Raw genomic sequence first — 17060 nt, 5'->3', positions numbered from 1 at the left:
GAAAGAACAGCTACAGCTGGGTCACATTAGGCCCTCCAGGAACCCATGGAACACCCAAGTCTTTGTAATAAGGAAAAAGACAGGGACATAGAGACTGTTACAGGACCTTAGAGCCATAAATAAAACCATGAAAATATGGGGATACCCCCAAAGAGGCCTACCCATGGTCTCTGCCATCCCCATTAATACTCCCATATTAGTCCTACATATAAAAGACTGCTTTTTCTCCATCCGTTTGCACAAAAATGATTGCCAACATTTTGCCTTCTCAGTTCCAAAGATTAACAATTCTGGTCCAGCTGATCGATATGAATGGCAAGTTCTGCCACAAGGCATGGCAAATAGTCCTACGATATGCCAGGAGGCTGTTGCTAATGCACTGGCACCCCTATTAAAAAAGGGGCTGCATGTTTATCATTATATGGATGACCTCTTAGTCTGACAAGATGAGGATTCCCCTCTAGAAGACCTAAAAGATTCTATGATAAACACCCTAGAGGCAAAAGATTTTGTAATAGCAACAAATAAAATACAATCAGTCTCCCCCATTACCTTCCTAGGGACTGAAATAACACCCACTGCTATTAGGCCCCTCAAACCTGTCCTAGAAGTCCCCCATCCACTCACACAAGTGGGCATTATTCATGCTTGCTGATACTCCTTTTGTTTATTGAGACTCTAGAGCAGAAACAAATGTCCTGAGGACACGCAAGTGAGTCACAGGCTGAGAACACAGATGAGCTTCACCCCAGCCATCTGGAAAAGTTTCTTAGGAACACATTTATTAGAGGAGTGGGTTGACAAAGTATTCCACAAAACTATTTTTTTTCAGAATTTTATTTCTAATTTCATGTGTGGAGCTTTGGAAGGATAAGAGTATTTTCCATTTTCTATACCTGCCTTGAGGACGAGTGATTGGTTATATTACTGGAGAGAAATTCGAGCTGTTCTTTTGACTTAGAACAGGTAGGAGGGGCTGGGTGTGGTGACACACACCTGTAATGCCTGCACCCATAAGGCTGAAGCAGTAGATTGCCCCAAATTCTAAGCTAGCCTGGATTGCACATTTCCAGGCTAGCCTGGGCTACACATTTAGACCCTGTCTCAAATTTTAAAATGAAGATATGTCTGACAGTGATACAGGAAGAAAACAAATTTAAACCTGAGCTCCAATCTCTATTCTTGTCAAGTTCATTGACAATGGATTTTTCTGTCAGAAAAATTTTAGAGGCACTAGGAAGAATCTACTGTCTGGGAGAGCCAACAATCACACCAGCACAATATCCATTAAAGCCCTACCTTAAGTGGGTCATTCCCATGCATGTTTGACTCTACAGAATGACTATATTACAGGTCCTGCTCTGCACATCTTCCTGATGCCTGCACTTTCAAAAATAGCTTTCCAGGGGCTGGAGAGATGGCTCAGCAGTTAAGAGTGCTGTCTGCTCTTGCAGAGGACCCAGGATTGGTACCCAGCACCCACATGGCGGCTAACAATCATTCATAAATCCAGTTCTGGGGATCTGATGCCCTCTTCTGGTCTCTTCTGGCACCGCATGCACAATGGTGCCCTTTCATACATGCAAGCAAAACACTCCCAACACCTAAAATAAATATTAAAAAATGACTTTTCCAGACTCTCTAGCCAAAAGCTCCTGCTTTGTTTTGATCATTACACAGCACCTTTTTGGAAACAAACAACAACAAGAACCCCACAGAAAACTTCTGGGTGGACAGAGAAAGAGGGGGTAGAGATATTGTAAGAACCAGAGGTCAGGGAGGAGCAAGCAGAGTGAAACAGTGTCTTCTGGACATGAGGAGACTGCTATACTCAGGAACTTGCAGCAGCTGCAGCTGTTTGCTCAAGACCTGCACACAATCAAGCCAACATATTCTAGCATGGAGTGGGCAGGGGCTCATGAGTCTCCAGCCCTAGCTGAGAAGATTTGACAGTTGATGCCTTCTGCAGGAGGAAGACTCAGTCTTCTTTAAGGGTGTGGTCCCTCCAGTAAATGGCCCTTCACCCATGAGTTCATGGGCAGCACAAATTAGACTTGGTGTGTTATAAAAAATAAATAAAAGAGAACAGAGCATGGTGGTGCACACCTTTAATCCCTGCACTCGGGAGGCAGAGGCAGGCAGATCTTTGTGAGTTCAAGACCAGCCTAGTCTCCATAGTGACTCCAGGCCAGCTGTGCCTACAGGAAGACCCTGTCTCAAAAAGACAAAAAAAAAGTAAATAAATAAATAAATAAATAAATAAAAGAGGACATGATGTTGGGAGGAGGTAGGAGCTAGGGGACAGATTTGAGTTAGGGGGAGTAGTAAGGGTAATATGATAACAATACATTGAATGTATGAAATTATCAAAGAATTTAAAAAACAGTTTAAAAACTGTTGGCTGGGGGGCTAGAGAGATGGCTCAGCAGTTAAGAGCACTGGCTGCTCTTGCAGAGGAAATGCGTTCAGTTCCCAGCATTTACATAGTGACCAAAAACCATCTGTAACTCCAGTCTGATCTACAATTGTGAGTTCCAGACAAGCTGGAGCAATAGGGAGACCCTGTCTCAAAAAAATAAAATAAAAATAAAACAAAAAGCTATTCTGTGGGGTAAAGTGAGGGCTGGAAATTGAAATGCCCTTTTAAAAAATATTTTATTTATTATTTTATGTGTATGAATGTGTTGCCTACATGTATGTAAGTGCAATCTGTGTCATGCAATGCCCATGAAGAGGGTGTTGGACTCCCGTGGAACTCGAGTTACAGATGGATGTTAGCCTCCATGTGGGTGCTGGGAATCCAACTGGGGATCCTCTGCAAGAGCAGCCAGTGCTCTTGAACACTGAGCCATCTCTCCAGCCCCCAAAATACCCTTTTCTTTTGCCTTTTTGAGACAGGGTCTCCCTGTAGCCTGGAACTCACCTATGTAGACCAGGCTGGCCTGCTTCTGTCTCCGGAGTGCTGGAATTAAAGGTATGCACCATCACACCTGGCCAAAATACCCTTTTCTTAAGTAAAAGCTGAGGCAAAAGTACAGAAGTCTGGTTGTAACTTCATGACAAATTCTGCGTCAGCAAAAGATAAGAAAAATGACCAACCATGAAAGCCCGTGTGTCCTTGTAGCTGTGGTAAAGAACTCACTCCAAGTCACCTGTTTTCCATCGTCTTCTTTTTTTTTTTTTATAATTTTTATTTTATGTGTATGCATGTATTGCCTGAATGTAGGTAAGTACACCCATGCCGTGCAATGCCCAAAGAGGTCAGAAGAGGCTGTTGGATCTCCTGGGACTGGAGATACAGAAAGTTGTTAGCTGCCATGTGGGTGCTGGGATTCAAACCCGGGTCTTCTGCAAGAACAGTCAGTGTTCTTAACCGCTGAGCCATCTCTCCAGCCCCCATCGTCTTCTTTTTAACGCAGTCCAGGGAACTCTCCTCCAAGCAAGTTCGATTCCCTACGCCTAAGGTCAGCTCCTCTAGTCCCTACTGCACCCTGTTCAAGCCCAGGAAAGCAATAGTGAGCTCGTCAAGGTCCCCCTGGAGGTGAGGGCGGCTCACAACGCAGGCAGGTGCAGAGGAAAGCAGATTGCCAGGGGCTGAAGGAGGATGCTGTCTGTAGTAGATACTTTTCCTGTTGTGATCAAATGCCTGGCAGAAACGACTAAAAGGAGGAAAGCTTGCTTTCTGCTCATTTCAGATATTTCAGTGCACAGTCAGGGTTGGGAGCAAAGAGGACAAGCTCGAACCTCTCAGGGAACAGAGAGGACACCAACCACCGGAGAAGATGATGAAGGCTCTGGAGCCGGAGCACTAGCTAACCCCTCAGCCCCGACCTCTTGCTTCCTGCAAGGGTTCTTTGGCTCTTCACCTGGCCAAATATGACCTCGATGGTCTGAACGTTTGTCCCCCTCAGATTTTCTGTTGGAATCCTCACCCCTAGGATGGTGATAGAAGATCACCATGTGGCGCCCTCAAGGAATGGGGTCAGAAAACCTGTCCCTTCTTCAAGTGGGTCAGCAGAAGAAGGGCCAGCCAGGATTCAGGAAGCCGACCTCCACCAACACAACCCTCCTGGTGGCTTGTTTGGAACTTTCTAGTCCAGAACCGTAGAAGTGAACTTCGGATGTTTCAAAGCCACCAGGTTTGTGGTGTTCTGAGACAGCAGCGTAAATGGACCGAGACAGTAGTCAGTCCTGCTTAGGCTGAGCAGTCAAGCTAATCTATTCTTGTGTCAAAGACTGGATTAAGAAAGTGTTTGACCCAGTCCTGCAAGTGAGACTGAGGGGACCAGGAAAGATTTTTACTCTCTGACCAAACAAGACTTTGGGGAGCAGGCTTTTCCTTCTTCCACTGGACAAAGGCTCTTTGATTAGGTTGCTGGAGCGTTCTGGAAGTACCCTTCTTAGGCCTTTTTTTTTCTTGTGGTGCTGAAATCAAAGCTAGAGCTTTATGCTAGGCAAGCACTCTACTGAGCTACACTCCAGTCTCTGCCCTACCCCAGGATCTCTTATTAGTGAAGTTGGAAATCTTCCTTATCATTTAAACCATTTGAGGCTGAGTTTTGTAATACCTGCAGGAAAATGTTAAGCATGCTTAGGGGAGAGTTCCTGAAACTGTATTACAAAGAAAAAGATGGTGAGGCTGGAGAAATGGCCAATATTTTGTCATTAAAATTTGTTTCCAAGAGGCTGGAAAGGTGGGTCAGCACTCCCTGGATGCTTTTGCAGAGGGCCTAGGTTCAGTTCCTAGCACCCATATGGTAGTTAACACTCTTCTGTAACTCCAGTTCCAGGGGATCTGATGTCCTCTTCTGGCCACCATGAGCATTGCATGCATGGGTGCACTTACATACATATAGGCAAAACACTCATACATGTAAAATTTTTTTAATTCATAAATTTAAAAATTGTTTCTGAGCCAGGAGTGGTGGCACACACCTTTAATCCCAGCACTTAGGAGGCAGAGGCAGGCAGATCTCTGTGAGTTCAAGGTCAGCCTGGTCTACATAATGAGTTCCAGGACAGCTGGGGCTACAGAGAGACCCTCAAAAAGACCAAGAAAAAAAATTGTTTCTGAGAGTTGTGTACCACGCCCTTGGTTCAATCCAGCACTGCCCCCCCACCAATTGCTTTTTAGTTTTATAGAAGGCAGCCCTCCCTCAAGGACACTTCACTGTTACTAGTTCATCTGATAAACTGACAGGCTAAGTTCCCAAAAGCCATGCATGGGATCTCTTGGTTATTTTTCCCTGGCTCTGTTCATGAAAATAAAATTAATTATCTAGCCCATGAATTAAATATTGCTGCTGCTGCCAGCTGAAAGACTTTAACAACAGCCTTTCTGATAAGACAGGTAAGATCCTGACACCTTCTAAAATAAGCTCCAGGAATCCAAAGGGTAAGCCGGCAGCAAGGGAGAGGAAGCCACTAAAAGGAAAAACTGGGAAATCCCACTCAAGTTCAGCTTTTCTGAATTGCAGGCTATGGCTGGACTTGATGTCCCTGAGCATTGCTTTTGGGATTTGGATGAGAAGCCTGGAGAGATGGTAAAAAATTCAGGGACTGATATTAAAAGCACTCAAAAAGTGATGGAGAACCCCACTCAGAGCAGTGAGGCTCCTATGGCCTAGAGACTGTAGCTGGGGCACTGCCTGCATGTTTGCTGTAAAGCCTGGGATGTCTCCAGAGAGAAGCCTGAAGCTGTGGGCCCCCAGGGCCCACCAGCCTTTCTCATTAGGCATCAGATCCTGGCCTTGGGGGAGACAGAGAGTAGGTTGCAGGAAGACCCGTCATCCCTGGAATGTGGGCTAGTGAGGCTGACACTTAAGTCTTCCTTAAGGCCAGCCCAAGGAAGGAGGCAAGATGGAAATGGAACAGTCTCTTCACCATATACCTTTTCAAAGCCCCTTCACCAGCCAGCCCAGGGAATCTGGACAAGTTCCACTGGGTGCATCCTGGCACCATTCCAAGCTAGGGCTGATTTGTGGTTTTGGCCAGTGCTACCTTGATGTCATATGCCTACCTGTCTCTCTATCAATGCCACCAAAATCACTGGTAGTACCACGACCTGGCAGGTAATGGGTGAGTAATAAATATTAACTTGGGTTTCTGTTTTTTTCTGTTTTTAAGACACTACAGCTCAGGATGGCCTTGAACTCCCAATAATCCTCCTGGCCTCGGTCTCCCAAGTGCTGGGATTACAGGCATGTACCACCATACCCCGCTATTAAATATTGTTAAATATGGGAATTAAACAATGCTTCTAATGCTGGCTGTGCATAAACAACATCTAGAGGGGAAAGAAAAGCAAAACAGAAGCATCACTCTGGTAGATTCTACCACAGCAAGACAGGATAAGGGCCCAGCCTCTGAAAACCTTTAAAGCTACAGTAGTGATTCTGATGGGCAACCACTGGAAGGGAAAAGAGTGAATGAATCAGTGGATGAATAGGTATATGGCTGCATGCAAGACTGTGAGGCTCTCTCATGGCCCTTCACGCACATACTGAGCAAACAGCATTTATGAGGGAGTACAGCCAGCACCTGTTGAGGCTCCCAATCCATTGTCAAGGAAAATAAAGTCAGGAGACTAATTGCATTTACACATGACCAGGGCTTTCTAACAAACAGAGGCTTTCTTTATCCAAGGTGCTGGCTGCAAGTCTCACCCACCAAAGAAAGAGCTAAACCCAGGCTGAATGGAGGAAAGTACTGTGTGGATGAGGGATCACAGGCCCAGCTTTGGCTGCATTATTTCTTTTCTTTTTTTTTTTTTTTTCTTTTTGGTCTCTTTGAGACAGGGTCTCCTGTAGCCCCAGCTGTCGTGGAACTATGTAGACCAGGCTGGCCTTGAACTCACAGAGATCCACCTGCCTCTGCCTCCTGAGTGCTGGGATTAAAATCGTGTGCCACCACGCCCTGCTTTGGCTGCACGATTTCATTTCATTCCAGCTGCAGCCTGATCCTGGTGGGCCTGCTACATCCCCACTGTGCAACTGGAGACCCTGAGACCAGGGAAGATGAGTGATTTGCCCAGACCACACTTCAGGGGCAGGATTTCAGGCCCAGACCCTCTACCTTCAAAGCCCTTTGTTTGTTTGTGGTTCTTTTATAATTTTTTAAATTTTTATTATTTTTATTTTACGTGTATGAGTGTATTGCCTGTGTGTGTGTAAGTGTGCCCATGTCATGCAATGCCCAAGGAGGTCAGAAGGCAGCATCAGATTCCCCGGAACGAGTTATATGCGGTTGTTAGCCACCATACGGGTGCTGGGAATTGAACCTGAGTCTGCCTGAAGAGCAGCCAGTGCTCTTAGCTGCTGAGTCATCTCTCCAGTCCATGTTTTTCTTTTTGAAACAGGGTCTCCATATGTAGTTAAATGAAGTCTAGAGCTCACTCTATAGCCCAGGCTGGCCTCAAACTCAAAATTCTCCTGCCTCCACCTGCCCCCTCCATTGCTGGATTTACAGGCCCATATCACCTCGCCTGGCTTGAAGGCCATACTGTTAGCCCCAAGACTGTGTCACTTCCAGTGAACTATGGGGCAGTAGGACAAGCAGACTGGATGGCAGAAAAACAGAATGTCAGAATGAAGACTTACAAGAGAAGTGCCAAGCACACTTCTTTTGCAGATCCTAAAAAGCCCCACCAGGCTGCATCACCCTTTGGTAAATGTATCTATCACTGGCTTTTCCAAGCAATTATCATAACTGTTCAATCCACAAAACTAGATAAGGCAAGAACTAAAACAGCACTGTTGTGACCAAATACTTGAATTTAAAATTTAGAAGTTGTGCCTCTCATTTAATCCATAATCATTCGAAGTCCCCCATTCTTCCTCTCCCTGTGCACACATGCACACCACACACACACACACACACACACACAGTCTCCATTCCTTGGGAGGTTAAAAAACAGTAGATACTGTAATGCCTGGTTACGCTCTGCAAGCACTTTAATAAATAGTCCTGCCAACTCGGTGTTACTGTCCTCATTTTGCAGACAAGGAGACTGAGGTTCACAAATTGTAGAGACAAGTCTAAAAATGAACCAATAAGCAAAGCAGAGATTCCAGCCCCGGTTTGTGTTCCACAGCTCAATTGTTTCTTTTTATGATCCTTGTACAGTCTGCAATGACCTTGACCGTTTTAAAAAGGAAACAAGTCGATGATGTCAGCCTCAATCTTTGCTTATAGTTTCTGGGACTGTTCACCCAGTGAAAAGCACAGCCTCATGCTCTCTGGTTTTACTGTAATCCTGCCTAGCTAAGGCTTTTAGCCTTGGCCTTATTAAATATGCAGCAGTTGCAACAACAGGCTGGGAAGGCAGGGTTTTAAAGGAAGAGGTACTCACTGCTTTCAGTTTCTTAGTAGTTTAGTTAGGCATTAAAGTTTGGTTTTTGTTTTTTGTTGTTTTTTCTTTTTTTAATGATGCCTGCCTGCAGAGGAAAGGAGGAGGAAAAACAAGTCAAAACTGAGACCTAAGAGATTCAAAGAAAAAATTTCAGCTGTTTCTACAGCAATCATAACTGTCTGTGCTCAAAAACTCCAATCAGCCAGGTAAACGGTCACTTGCACATTAAGACTGTCAGCTTCATTTGGGGTTAAGCAGGAGGAGGATGGAATCAAAGAGAAGGGCTTGGGGGAAAGAGGGAATACAGAGGGATTATGTCTAGCCCTCTTTGGGAATTTTGAGAAAGAGCCTTTATTTCCAAAGCCAAAACAAGACAGACAGTGAAGCCAAGTTCTGCACCAATCTATTGTGCTACAAGAAAGTCTTCCATCCTTCTACCATATGAAAAGACTGGTATCGGGTCCAATAATATTAATGAGAGCTGGTAATTACTTAAGGCCAACCAAGAGCTAGGCACTGTGCTAAGTGATTTGCATATATTATCTAACTTAATTTCCACAGCTTTATGAGTAAGTACTATCAATAGACTCATTTTTACAGGTGAGGAAACAGGTTCAGAGATGGAAATTTGCCCAAGGTCATACAGCCGGTAAGAATGAAGAGATTCCCATTCAGATCTGTCTCCCATTTAAGACTTGTGTGTCCAAGAAAACCCGGAGGGAAGACAGCTCCATCGCTATGCATTCTGGGGGCTCTTCAACAACTTGAGGGACTTGATGGAATATAAGCATAATCCAACAAAGACAGCAGGACCTCAGGTTGTGGGTACAGGTCATCCAGTTCATCTTGAGATCATTCTCAGAATTTGACCCTGTACCTCAGCTTCTACTTACTCCCCTCCCTCACACCACTTTGCTACTCTCCCGCTGAGAAGCTGAGAAGCTTCCTTGCCACAGGCTGAAGCTCACTCAGGATGTCCAGACTTTCCAGCACAGAAGGGCACAGGGGCTCCTGCAGCTGCCTTCACTGTGGCTGCATCTGCTCTGGGGCAGGATGGGAGAGTGGCTGATCCATTTAAGAGGGGGAGGAGCTGGGCTTGATGGCACACTCCTTTAGTCCCAGCACTTGGGAGGCAGAGGCAGGCTGATCTCTGTGAAATGGAGGTCAGCCTGGTCTAAATAGCAAGTTCCAGATCAGCTGGGGCTCCAGGGAGACTTTATCTCAAAAAACAAAACAAAACAAAACAAAAACAAGCAAACAAAAAACCAAACAAACAAGAGAGAGGTAGGGTAAAGTGTTGCACTGAATGTCAGGGTGGGTAAGATGGCTCAGCAGGTAAAGGCACTTGCCACCAAATCTGACCTGAGTTGGATACTAGGAACTCACACAGTGGATAGAGCGAACTGACAAGTTGTCCTCTGACCTCCACATGTATGCCATAGCCTGTACGCATTCACACTCTATACACGAGGACAAACACACACACACATACACACACACACACACACACACACACACACACACACACTGAAAAAAAAAACTATTATGTCTCCATAGGAGCACATTTAGGAGACTCTGATGAGATTTAGGAAGAAACCAGAAAAGTTCCTGACATTTCTGGCAGTCAACAACCAGATGCCTGAAGATGATGAGCCAAATTCTGAGAACTGCCTGAAGATGGTCTATCTTCTTTCAGCCCCCCTGGGAAATAGCCCCAGGATGTTTGATACTATGATTTCCAGCTCAGGACTCTGTGTGTTCCCTACCTGCCCTTAAGCAGGAGCCTCAAAACTGCCACTTCTGTGGGTTCATCTTCAGATGAGGTTTCTCCTTCATTTAGAGTTTGCTTTTGTCCTAAGACTCCTAAGCTCATCCCAGGAACCTCCAGACACTAAGTACATTCTGTTCTGACATCCTGTCTGCTCAGAAAATGAAGGATCAATAGGGGAAACAACTTACTGTGGTCCTAAGAGAAACATGAAAAGGTTGGGGGAGGAGTGTGTCAGACATGAAGGAGACTGAAATGAACTACCTGATGGATATTTCATGCATAGCAACTTCCACTATGCAAAGTACTCCCTGCTTACTACATCCCCCAACACATCCCTTGAGGGGTGTACTGCATGGTTGCTCCTGTTTCCACAGCATCCTCACTTGGGGTGGAGAATGACAAGCAATGGATGAGCTAAGCCTGTTTCCTTGGCAACTCAAATCCCTGTGTAGATGAGCAGTCCACTGGGGCAAGAACTCCACTCTAATACTTGATTGAACCAGTAAGGAAGATGGGGGAAAATAACTCCAACTTGGAGAGATGTGTGGGTCTTTCACTGAAAGTAACTGTGAGTCAGTAGTCCCCCTAGTCCCTCTGGTTACCCAGCAGAGCCTAGCTGTCATCACAACCAATCTTGGCCAGAATCTGATGGTCTCATTTCTTTCCCCCCTCAGATAAAATCCATTGCTTTGAATACGTCTGAGTCACAGTTGTGGATCTTGAAACTACTATATCCACTACTTTGTTTGGTCTCTTTCTTCACTTTTTAGAGAGCAGTGAAGGTAAGGAGAGTATCAAGTTTTAGAGATCAGAGCTGATGAAGAGTTCTGTTCAAGGCAGGTTTATTCAGGGAGGCACAAAAATGGAACCTGGCAGCTTCATCCACAGAGGGGAAACCAGGTTCCTGCTGTGTTGGCTTCTCTGAGGCAGCTATAGGAATCTAGGGCTAAGGGACACGTCCTCTGGTCAAGGTCTTTCAGGACAAAAAGATTTCATCTTTGCCACTGAGAACAGTCTGGAAAGGGCAGAGGTGACTTGCAAACCTAGGGAAGAGGACCTTATTGTGTGGTTCCTGGCCTAATGCCAGGGTCCTGGGGCTCAGAGACTGTAAGGCGCAGAGCCTGTGGGCACCATGGAGTTTTGGGCATGTAAGATAATATTTTAAGTGCTCATTTCTCCCTGAGTGCTCTCAGACAGTACAACTCTTAAAAATCAGCCCCAAGCCCCTAGAGGCTGGTGGGCTGTAGAGTTCAATTCACAGCCTTGCATCTGGAAACTGAGTGAAGAGCCAGAGCTGGACAAGGCACTGGGCTTTGTTGGCCAGTATGGGAGTGTGTCTACTGAGCAGTGGTGAACATCACACACTGTTGTCACTTAGAGGTAGAGAGGAAGGAAGAGAATTAAACCACCTAACAAAGATAGCAGTGGAAATGACAAGCAACGGAAGAGGGGATTGAGCAGGGGAAGGGATGAGGCAAAGAATTAAGTGATGGGGTACCTTAAAGGCTTTAGGGATTCCTGAAGACCTCTGCCTCTCTCACCATCCCTCAACACTGAGTTCCCTCTTCAGTCATCCCCCCTAAGAGTTACCCATGTTCTGAATGGGCTCACTACCACAAATAGGCTCTGCAGAGCTTCACAGGGCAGCCTGGCACCCCCAGTGGTCCTAGACTTATGCCAAATAAGGTTTGTAGGAAAAAAGTCTTCTCATTGGCTTCCTCTCTCTGCCCTCTGGAAATAAAAACAAGTTGTGCTTCCCTTGTCCTGGTTCCTTAGAGATTTGAGAAACTGGAATTAACAGGGCTTCTCTGGTTACCTCTTCAGATTCCGGGCCCAATCTGTCAATGCCTATGATTTTTGTCTTGGCTACTGTCTTTGGATATACTGACAGAAACCAAAACCAGTCACTGGGGTCAGGGAAGCCATAAATACACACACAGGTGGGGAACAGATTGGCCCAATGGGGAAAGGGCCTGGAGAGGACGCTGCGCCATCACACTTCCAGGTGGATGACTGACCCTGTGCTCTAGCCATGGGCTCATTCCTTTGTTGAAAAACTTCTGTAACAGAACTGCATATAACTGGGCATAGAAGACAGCCTGACAAGAATGGAGGCATCAGTGAGGCAGGGAGGGACCTGGTTTCTTCCATCTGGTGGTGCACGAACAAAATTCAATCCTGCAGACAGATTCCTACCCACCATCTCCACTAGTTCGCTGTCTTAACTCCTCAGCCCCAAGGCCTGTGACCCCAAAAGGAGATCCAGCTAGAACCCCGGGTGGCAGACTGAACCCCAGGACTCACAGAGGCAATAGGAGCACTGCACCGTGTCCACACTTCTGAGAGCTGGATTCATATCTTCCCCTTCCTAGCCTCTCCTTTGCGCGCCAACTGGGTCCCTGTGCTTTCTTTCGGCAGCCACCAGATGGTTATACTGAGGCAGACCACAGGGCTGGGAGCAAGCAGAAGTTGAAACTATCTGTGCAGAAATACCTGCGGACCCCAAAAGGTGGAGTACTGGATGCCTAGGGGGCAGCGCGCCAGGGACGGCCGGGGTGCTTTGCACCACTGGAGGCCTAGAGACCAACCCTCCACAGTGCCCGGCAGAGTGGGCGCCGGCAGGACTTACCCCAGAGCAGAGTGAGCAGCTTGGCTTTGGGGATGAGCACCAAGGAGTACACCGCCCCGAAGTGCAGCAGGCTCATCAGGACCACGTTCCTCCAGACGATGCTCAGTTGCTCCACGCGATCGCCCAGCTTCTCCTGGCTACCTCCGCCCGCCGCCGATCCCTTGTGCCCCGCACGGATTTCCTCCTTGGCATCGCAAAAGGGGACCTTGCCCGCGTCCGTGGCGGAGCCTGGCATGGTTTGGGAGACGTAGCTGTGGGATCCTCCTCGCGCCCCTCTTCCCTGTCCTCTTCTCGGGCTCCTTCTCTCTTCAGAGTGACCCAAGGATGCAGACCTTGGCATCTGTTGCTGGCCTGTCACCTGTCAAAGCGCAGCTCCTCTGCTGAGAGCCAGGGGCGGGAGCGGCGGGGAGGAGGGACCCGGAGGGAGGGTCATGGAGGGAGGCTGGATCACCACGTAGGTGGGTACACTCTGGGAGCACGGAAGGAAGACCTGCCTAACTACAGCCAATCAGGATTGCCTGCAGGGCTCTCAAAGAGAAAGACGCCCCCTTGGCCTCCCTGCCCCGCCATCCCTAGACACAGGAACAGGCGGCTCTGGCTGGGGCGGGGAGGGATGAGGCCCCAGGACCCAGGACCTAGAGCCTGCTAAGCGCCTCACAGTATGAGTTTTTCTCCGGATTCCCTAAATACCGGTTCCAGACGATCCATTTTTGAGAAACTCCGCCCTCGTCTTTTTTCTCAAACCACAAGCTATCTGTGTGGGAGAATTCTAGTCTTAACTTGTGTTTGGAGTTGCAGCCAGATCCACCAACAGACTCTGAAGTCCTGTTTATCCGTAAGACTCCATGGGCCAGTGGAGAGATGGAAGGCAACGCTCAGTTTAAATGAGAGAGCCTTGGGAAGATCCACGCACACAGTAAGAACCTAATCAAAGCCTCTACCGCGCGGTTCTGCGGATAATAAATTCTGGTAAATTCTCACTGACAGGGCTCTCTCTTCCCGGCTGTCCTGTCCCTGCTGGACAGAACAATCAATGCCTTAAAGTAGCGGCCTTAGGAACTGGGTTTTAGAAAAGCTCACACAAAACGTTGCAGGGAAATTAACCTGTGAAAACTGCCTGTTTCTCCCCTCCAAAGCAGAAGATTTACAGCTGTCCAGAGCTGCACTGGAAATGCAGAGGGTGAGCTGGGGATCCCGCAGAAGCACCTAAAGGTGGGTAAATGAAAAAAAAGGAAGGTTCAGAGTTCTACCTATAGCTTAATGGGTTTTGTTTATTTGATTTTTTTTTTTAGTGTTTTGTTTTTGAACCCATCTTATCACACAAGAAACAACTAGTCGCAACTCTTCCAGCTTACAAAGTTGATGCACCTGAGTTTGAAAGGGTGTCAATTATGCTGACACTGTATTGATTTGAAGAAAAAAAAAAAAAAAAAGCTGATGTTTTGATTACTCCTTGTTGAGAATCCAGGACTCCAGGAGAGGAAAAATGGCCAAAGACTGAATACAGGAAAGGGCCACACACCAGCATCTTAGTGGCAGCAGTGTGGCCAGTCCCATCAGTCAGATAAGATAATGTCTAATTTACAACCCAAGCGGGGTCTAAGCCTGTGGAATCTGGGCCCTGAGCCACTGGAAAGGTGGTGCTTCTGCTGGAGCTGACACTGGAGACAGACAAATGTCTACACTGCGAGTGAGAGGATGAAACATGATACCCAAGGGTGTGAATTTCATCCGCAACCTGGGCTTTATATGAATCATTTTTTCCTTCCCCCTCTGCTATCTCTCCCTCCTACCAGACCCACATGAGCCCTGTGGCTCTCGACTTCAGACTGTCCATTCTCTCTGGGGTAGACTAGTTAGCTATTGTGAAGACTTCCCTGCTCTGATCTCACCATTCAGTCATTTGTTTAACGTTTATTGGGCACCCGTTTTGTTCCAGGTCTAGTAGGCACAAATATGGATTATGGTATGATCCCTGACCTGAAAGAATTCCCCATCTTGGAAATTTCACAAGGTCCCACTTCTAAATGAAGAGCTACAGGCAGTCAGTTGCTGCTGAGAGAGAGAGAGAGAGAGAGAGAGAGAGAGAGAGAGAGAGAGAATATATCAGTTTTCTCCAGGGACAACCACCCTGGACATAAATCTGTCTCCAGGGACAAGCCCGACGTGTCAGCACTAAACATATGTACACACAAGTACCACTAAACAGACGCAGTAGCTTTTATATGTGTGTATGTATATTTTAAAAATAATAATCAAAGAAGAGGTCACAAATTGTGAGGGAGTTAGAGGATGAGGGAAGGTTGGAAATAACATATAGACAGCATAACAGTCTCAAAAAAATTTCAAAAAAGAATTCCCCATCTTGGAGCCAGACTAACCAACACCTCTATGACTTAGGAAAGGCAGGAAGTTCTAACCCCTTAGCAGATCCCCCAGCTGGGGATGAACCCAAGGCATGCTATGCAAGTTCTCCACATTGAGCATGCATTATTAAGTGTTGGACATAGAAACAAGTGGACCAGAGGGAGCAACAGAATAGTTTTTTACTGGCCCCAGTGAGAACTTAAATAGATGGAGGAGATAAGCTGTTCTATCTGGGATCTATCTTGAAGGAGCATCCTCCTCTCATCCCTCCAATGCATCAGACAGGATAGGGATAATTTTGTCTGCTGATGGGCCTCACCTTGGAGATAGGAATGCTCATGTGTGTTGGGAGGAGAGACCTGCTCTTTAGGTCTTCACATGTTACCTATGGAAGGATGGCTGAAGACAGATAGTCCCTCCTGACCCAGCCTGTCTTTTTGCCAATACTCTATCGTCTTGTTTACCATCACCTTGTAATGTTTTTTATTTTTTATTTATTATTTTTACTTTATATATATGAGCATATTGCCTGCATGTATATAAGTGCACCCATGTCATGCATTGCCCATGGAGGTCAGAAGAGAGCATTGGATTCCTCTGGAACCGGAGTTACAGATGGTTGTTAGCCACCATGTAGGTGCTGGGAATCAAACCCGGGTCCTTTACAAGAGCAGCCAATGCTCTTAACTGCTGAGCCATCTCTCCAACCCCTGTAATAAAATTTTAAACCATCAAGTTTGAGACTTCTGGCTTTATTCTTTTCTTTCAAAATTGTTTCAGTTACACAGGATCCACTGAGATTCTGCATGACTTTCTGGGTGGATTTTTCTAGCTCTGCCAAAAACACTGCTGGGGTTTTGATAGATTGCAATAAATATGTAGATCACTTTAGGTAGCATTAATTTCTTTTTTTTATTTTTTTAAAAAAACTTTATTATTTTTATTTTATGTGTATGAATGTATTGCCTGCATGTAGGTAAGTGCACCCATGTCATGCAATGCCTGCAGAGGTCAGAAGAGGCTGTCGGATCCCCTGGGACTGGAGTTACGGACAGTTGTTAGCTGCCATATGGGCGCTGGGATTTGAACCCGGGTCTTCTGCAAGAACAACCAGCATTCTTAACCACTAAGCCATCTCTCCAGCCCCCAGTAGCATTAATTTCTTAAGCATAGTAAGAAGTATCATCCCATGAACATAGGATGTCTTTCCATTTATGTCTTTTAAAAAAAACTTTCCATATGTTTTTATGTGTGTATTGTATGCACATATGTGTGTAAATCTATTATAATCATTCTAATCATTGTAATTATAATTTTTAAAAAGAGAGATTGAAAATATATACAAAAGTTAAAGAAGAAAAGGCAACCCTGTTTTAAACATCCAGAAGTTAGCTGGGTGTGGTAGCACACACCTTTATTCCCCAGTTACCAGGAGGCAAGGGAAGGCAGATCTCTGTGAGATCAAGGCCAGCCTGGTCTATATAGTAAGTTCCAAGCCATCTGGAGCTACAGGAAGACCCTGCCTCATAGAAACAAAACAAAACAAACAAGAAAAAAAGCATCCATAGGATACTGTTGAGTAGTAGATTATTGGGATATGTAAAATGGCTTAGGGGGTAAAAGTGCTTGCTACACAAGCCTGATAACCTGATTTTGGCTCAGATCCCATATAAAGGTGCAAAGACTCCACAAAGTTGTCCTCTGATTGCCAATGCCACATATGCTCCATGGCACATGTGTCCTCACCCCACATAATGTACACGTACACCCAATAATAAAAAAGTTAAGTATGTAGCCTGGAGGTCTGCAGATGTCTGGGCTGGAGGTGATGATTCAGTCATGATTTACGCAGTGAAATCTAGAGCAATGGGAACAGTTGGCCAGGGAAGGCAGGAAGAGAATAGCCCTCAGCATAGAAACCTAGTGAACAGAGATTTATGAGC

General features: G+C 46.0%; 1 protein-coding gene across 1 annotated transcript in view; it reads right to left on the bottom strand.

The window, feature by feature from the left end:
- The window catches only part of Scd5 (stearoyl-CoA desaturase 5), a 202228-nt gene extending 189037 nt beyond the window's left edge, over positions 1 to 13191 (bottom strand). The window contains exon 1 of the mRNA XM_008846868.1: positions 12751 to 13191. Within this exon, the coding sequence (XP_008845090.1) occupies positions 12751 to 13090 (340 nt within the window). The 5' untranslated portion in view covers positions 13091 to 13191. The remainder of the gene's footprint in view (positions 1 to 12750) is intronic.
- Between the last annotated feature and the right edge of the window lie 3869 nt (positions 13192 to 17060).

The sequence above is a fragment of the Nannospalax galili genome, unplaced genomic scaffold (genome assembly GCF_000622305.1).
Source record: "Nannospalax galili isolate Female #2095 unplaced genomic scaffold, S.galili_v1.0 scaffold763, whole genome shotgun sequence".
Taxonomy (NCBI): Eukaryota; Metazoa; Chordata; class Mammalia; order Rodentia; family Spalacidae; genus Nannospalax; species Nannospalax galili.
The sequence above is the reverse complement of the archived record's forward strand: the minus strand, read 5'-3'. Positions and strand labels throughout refer to the sequence as shown.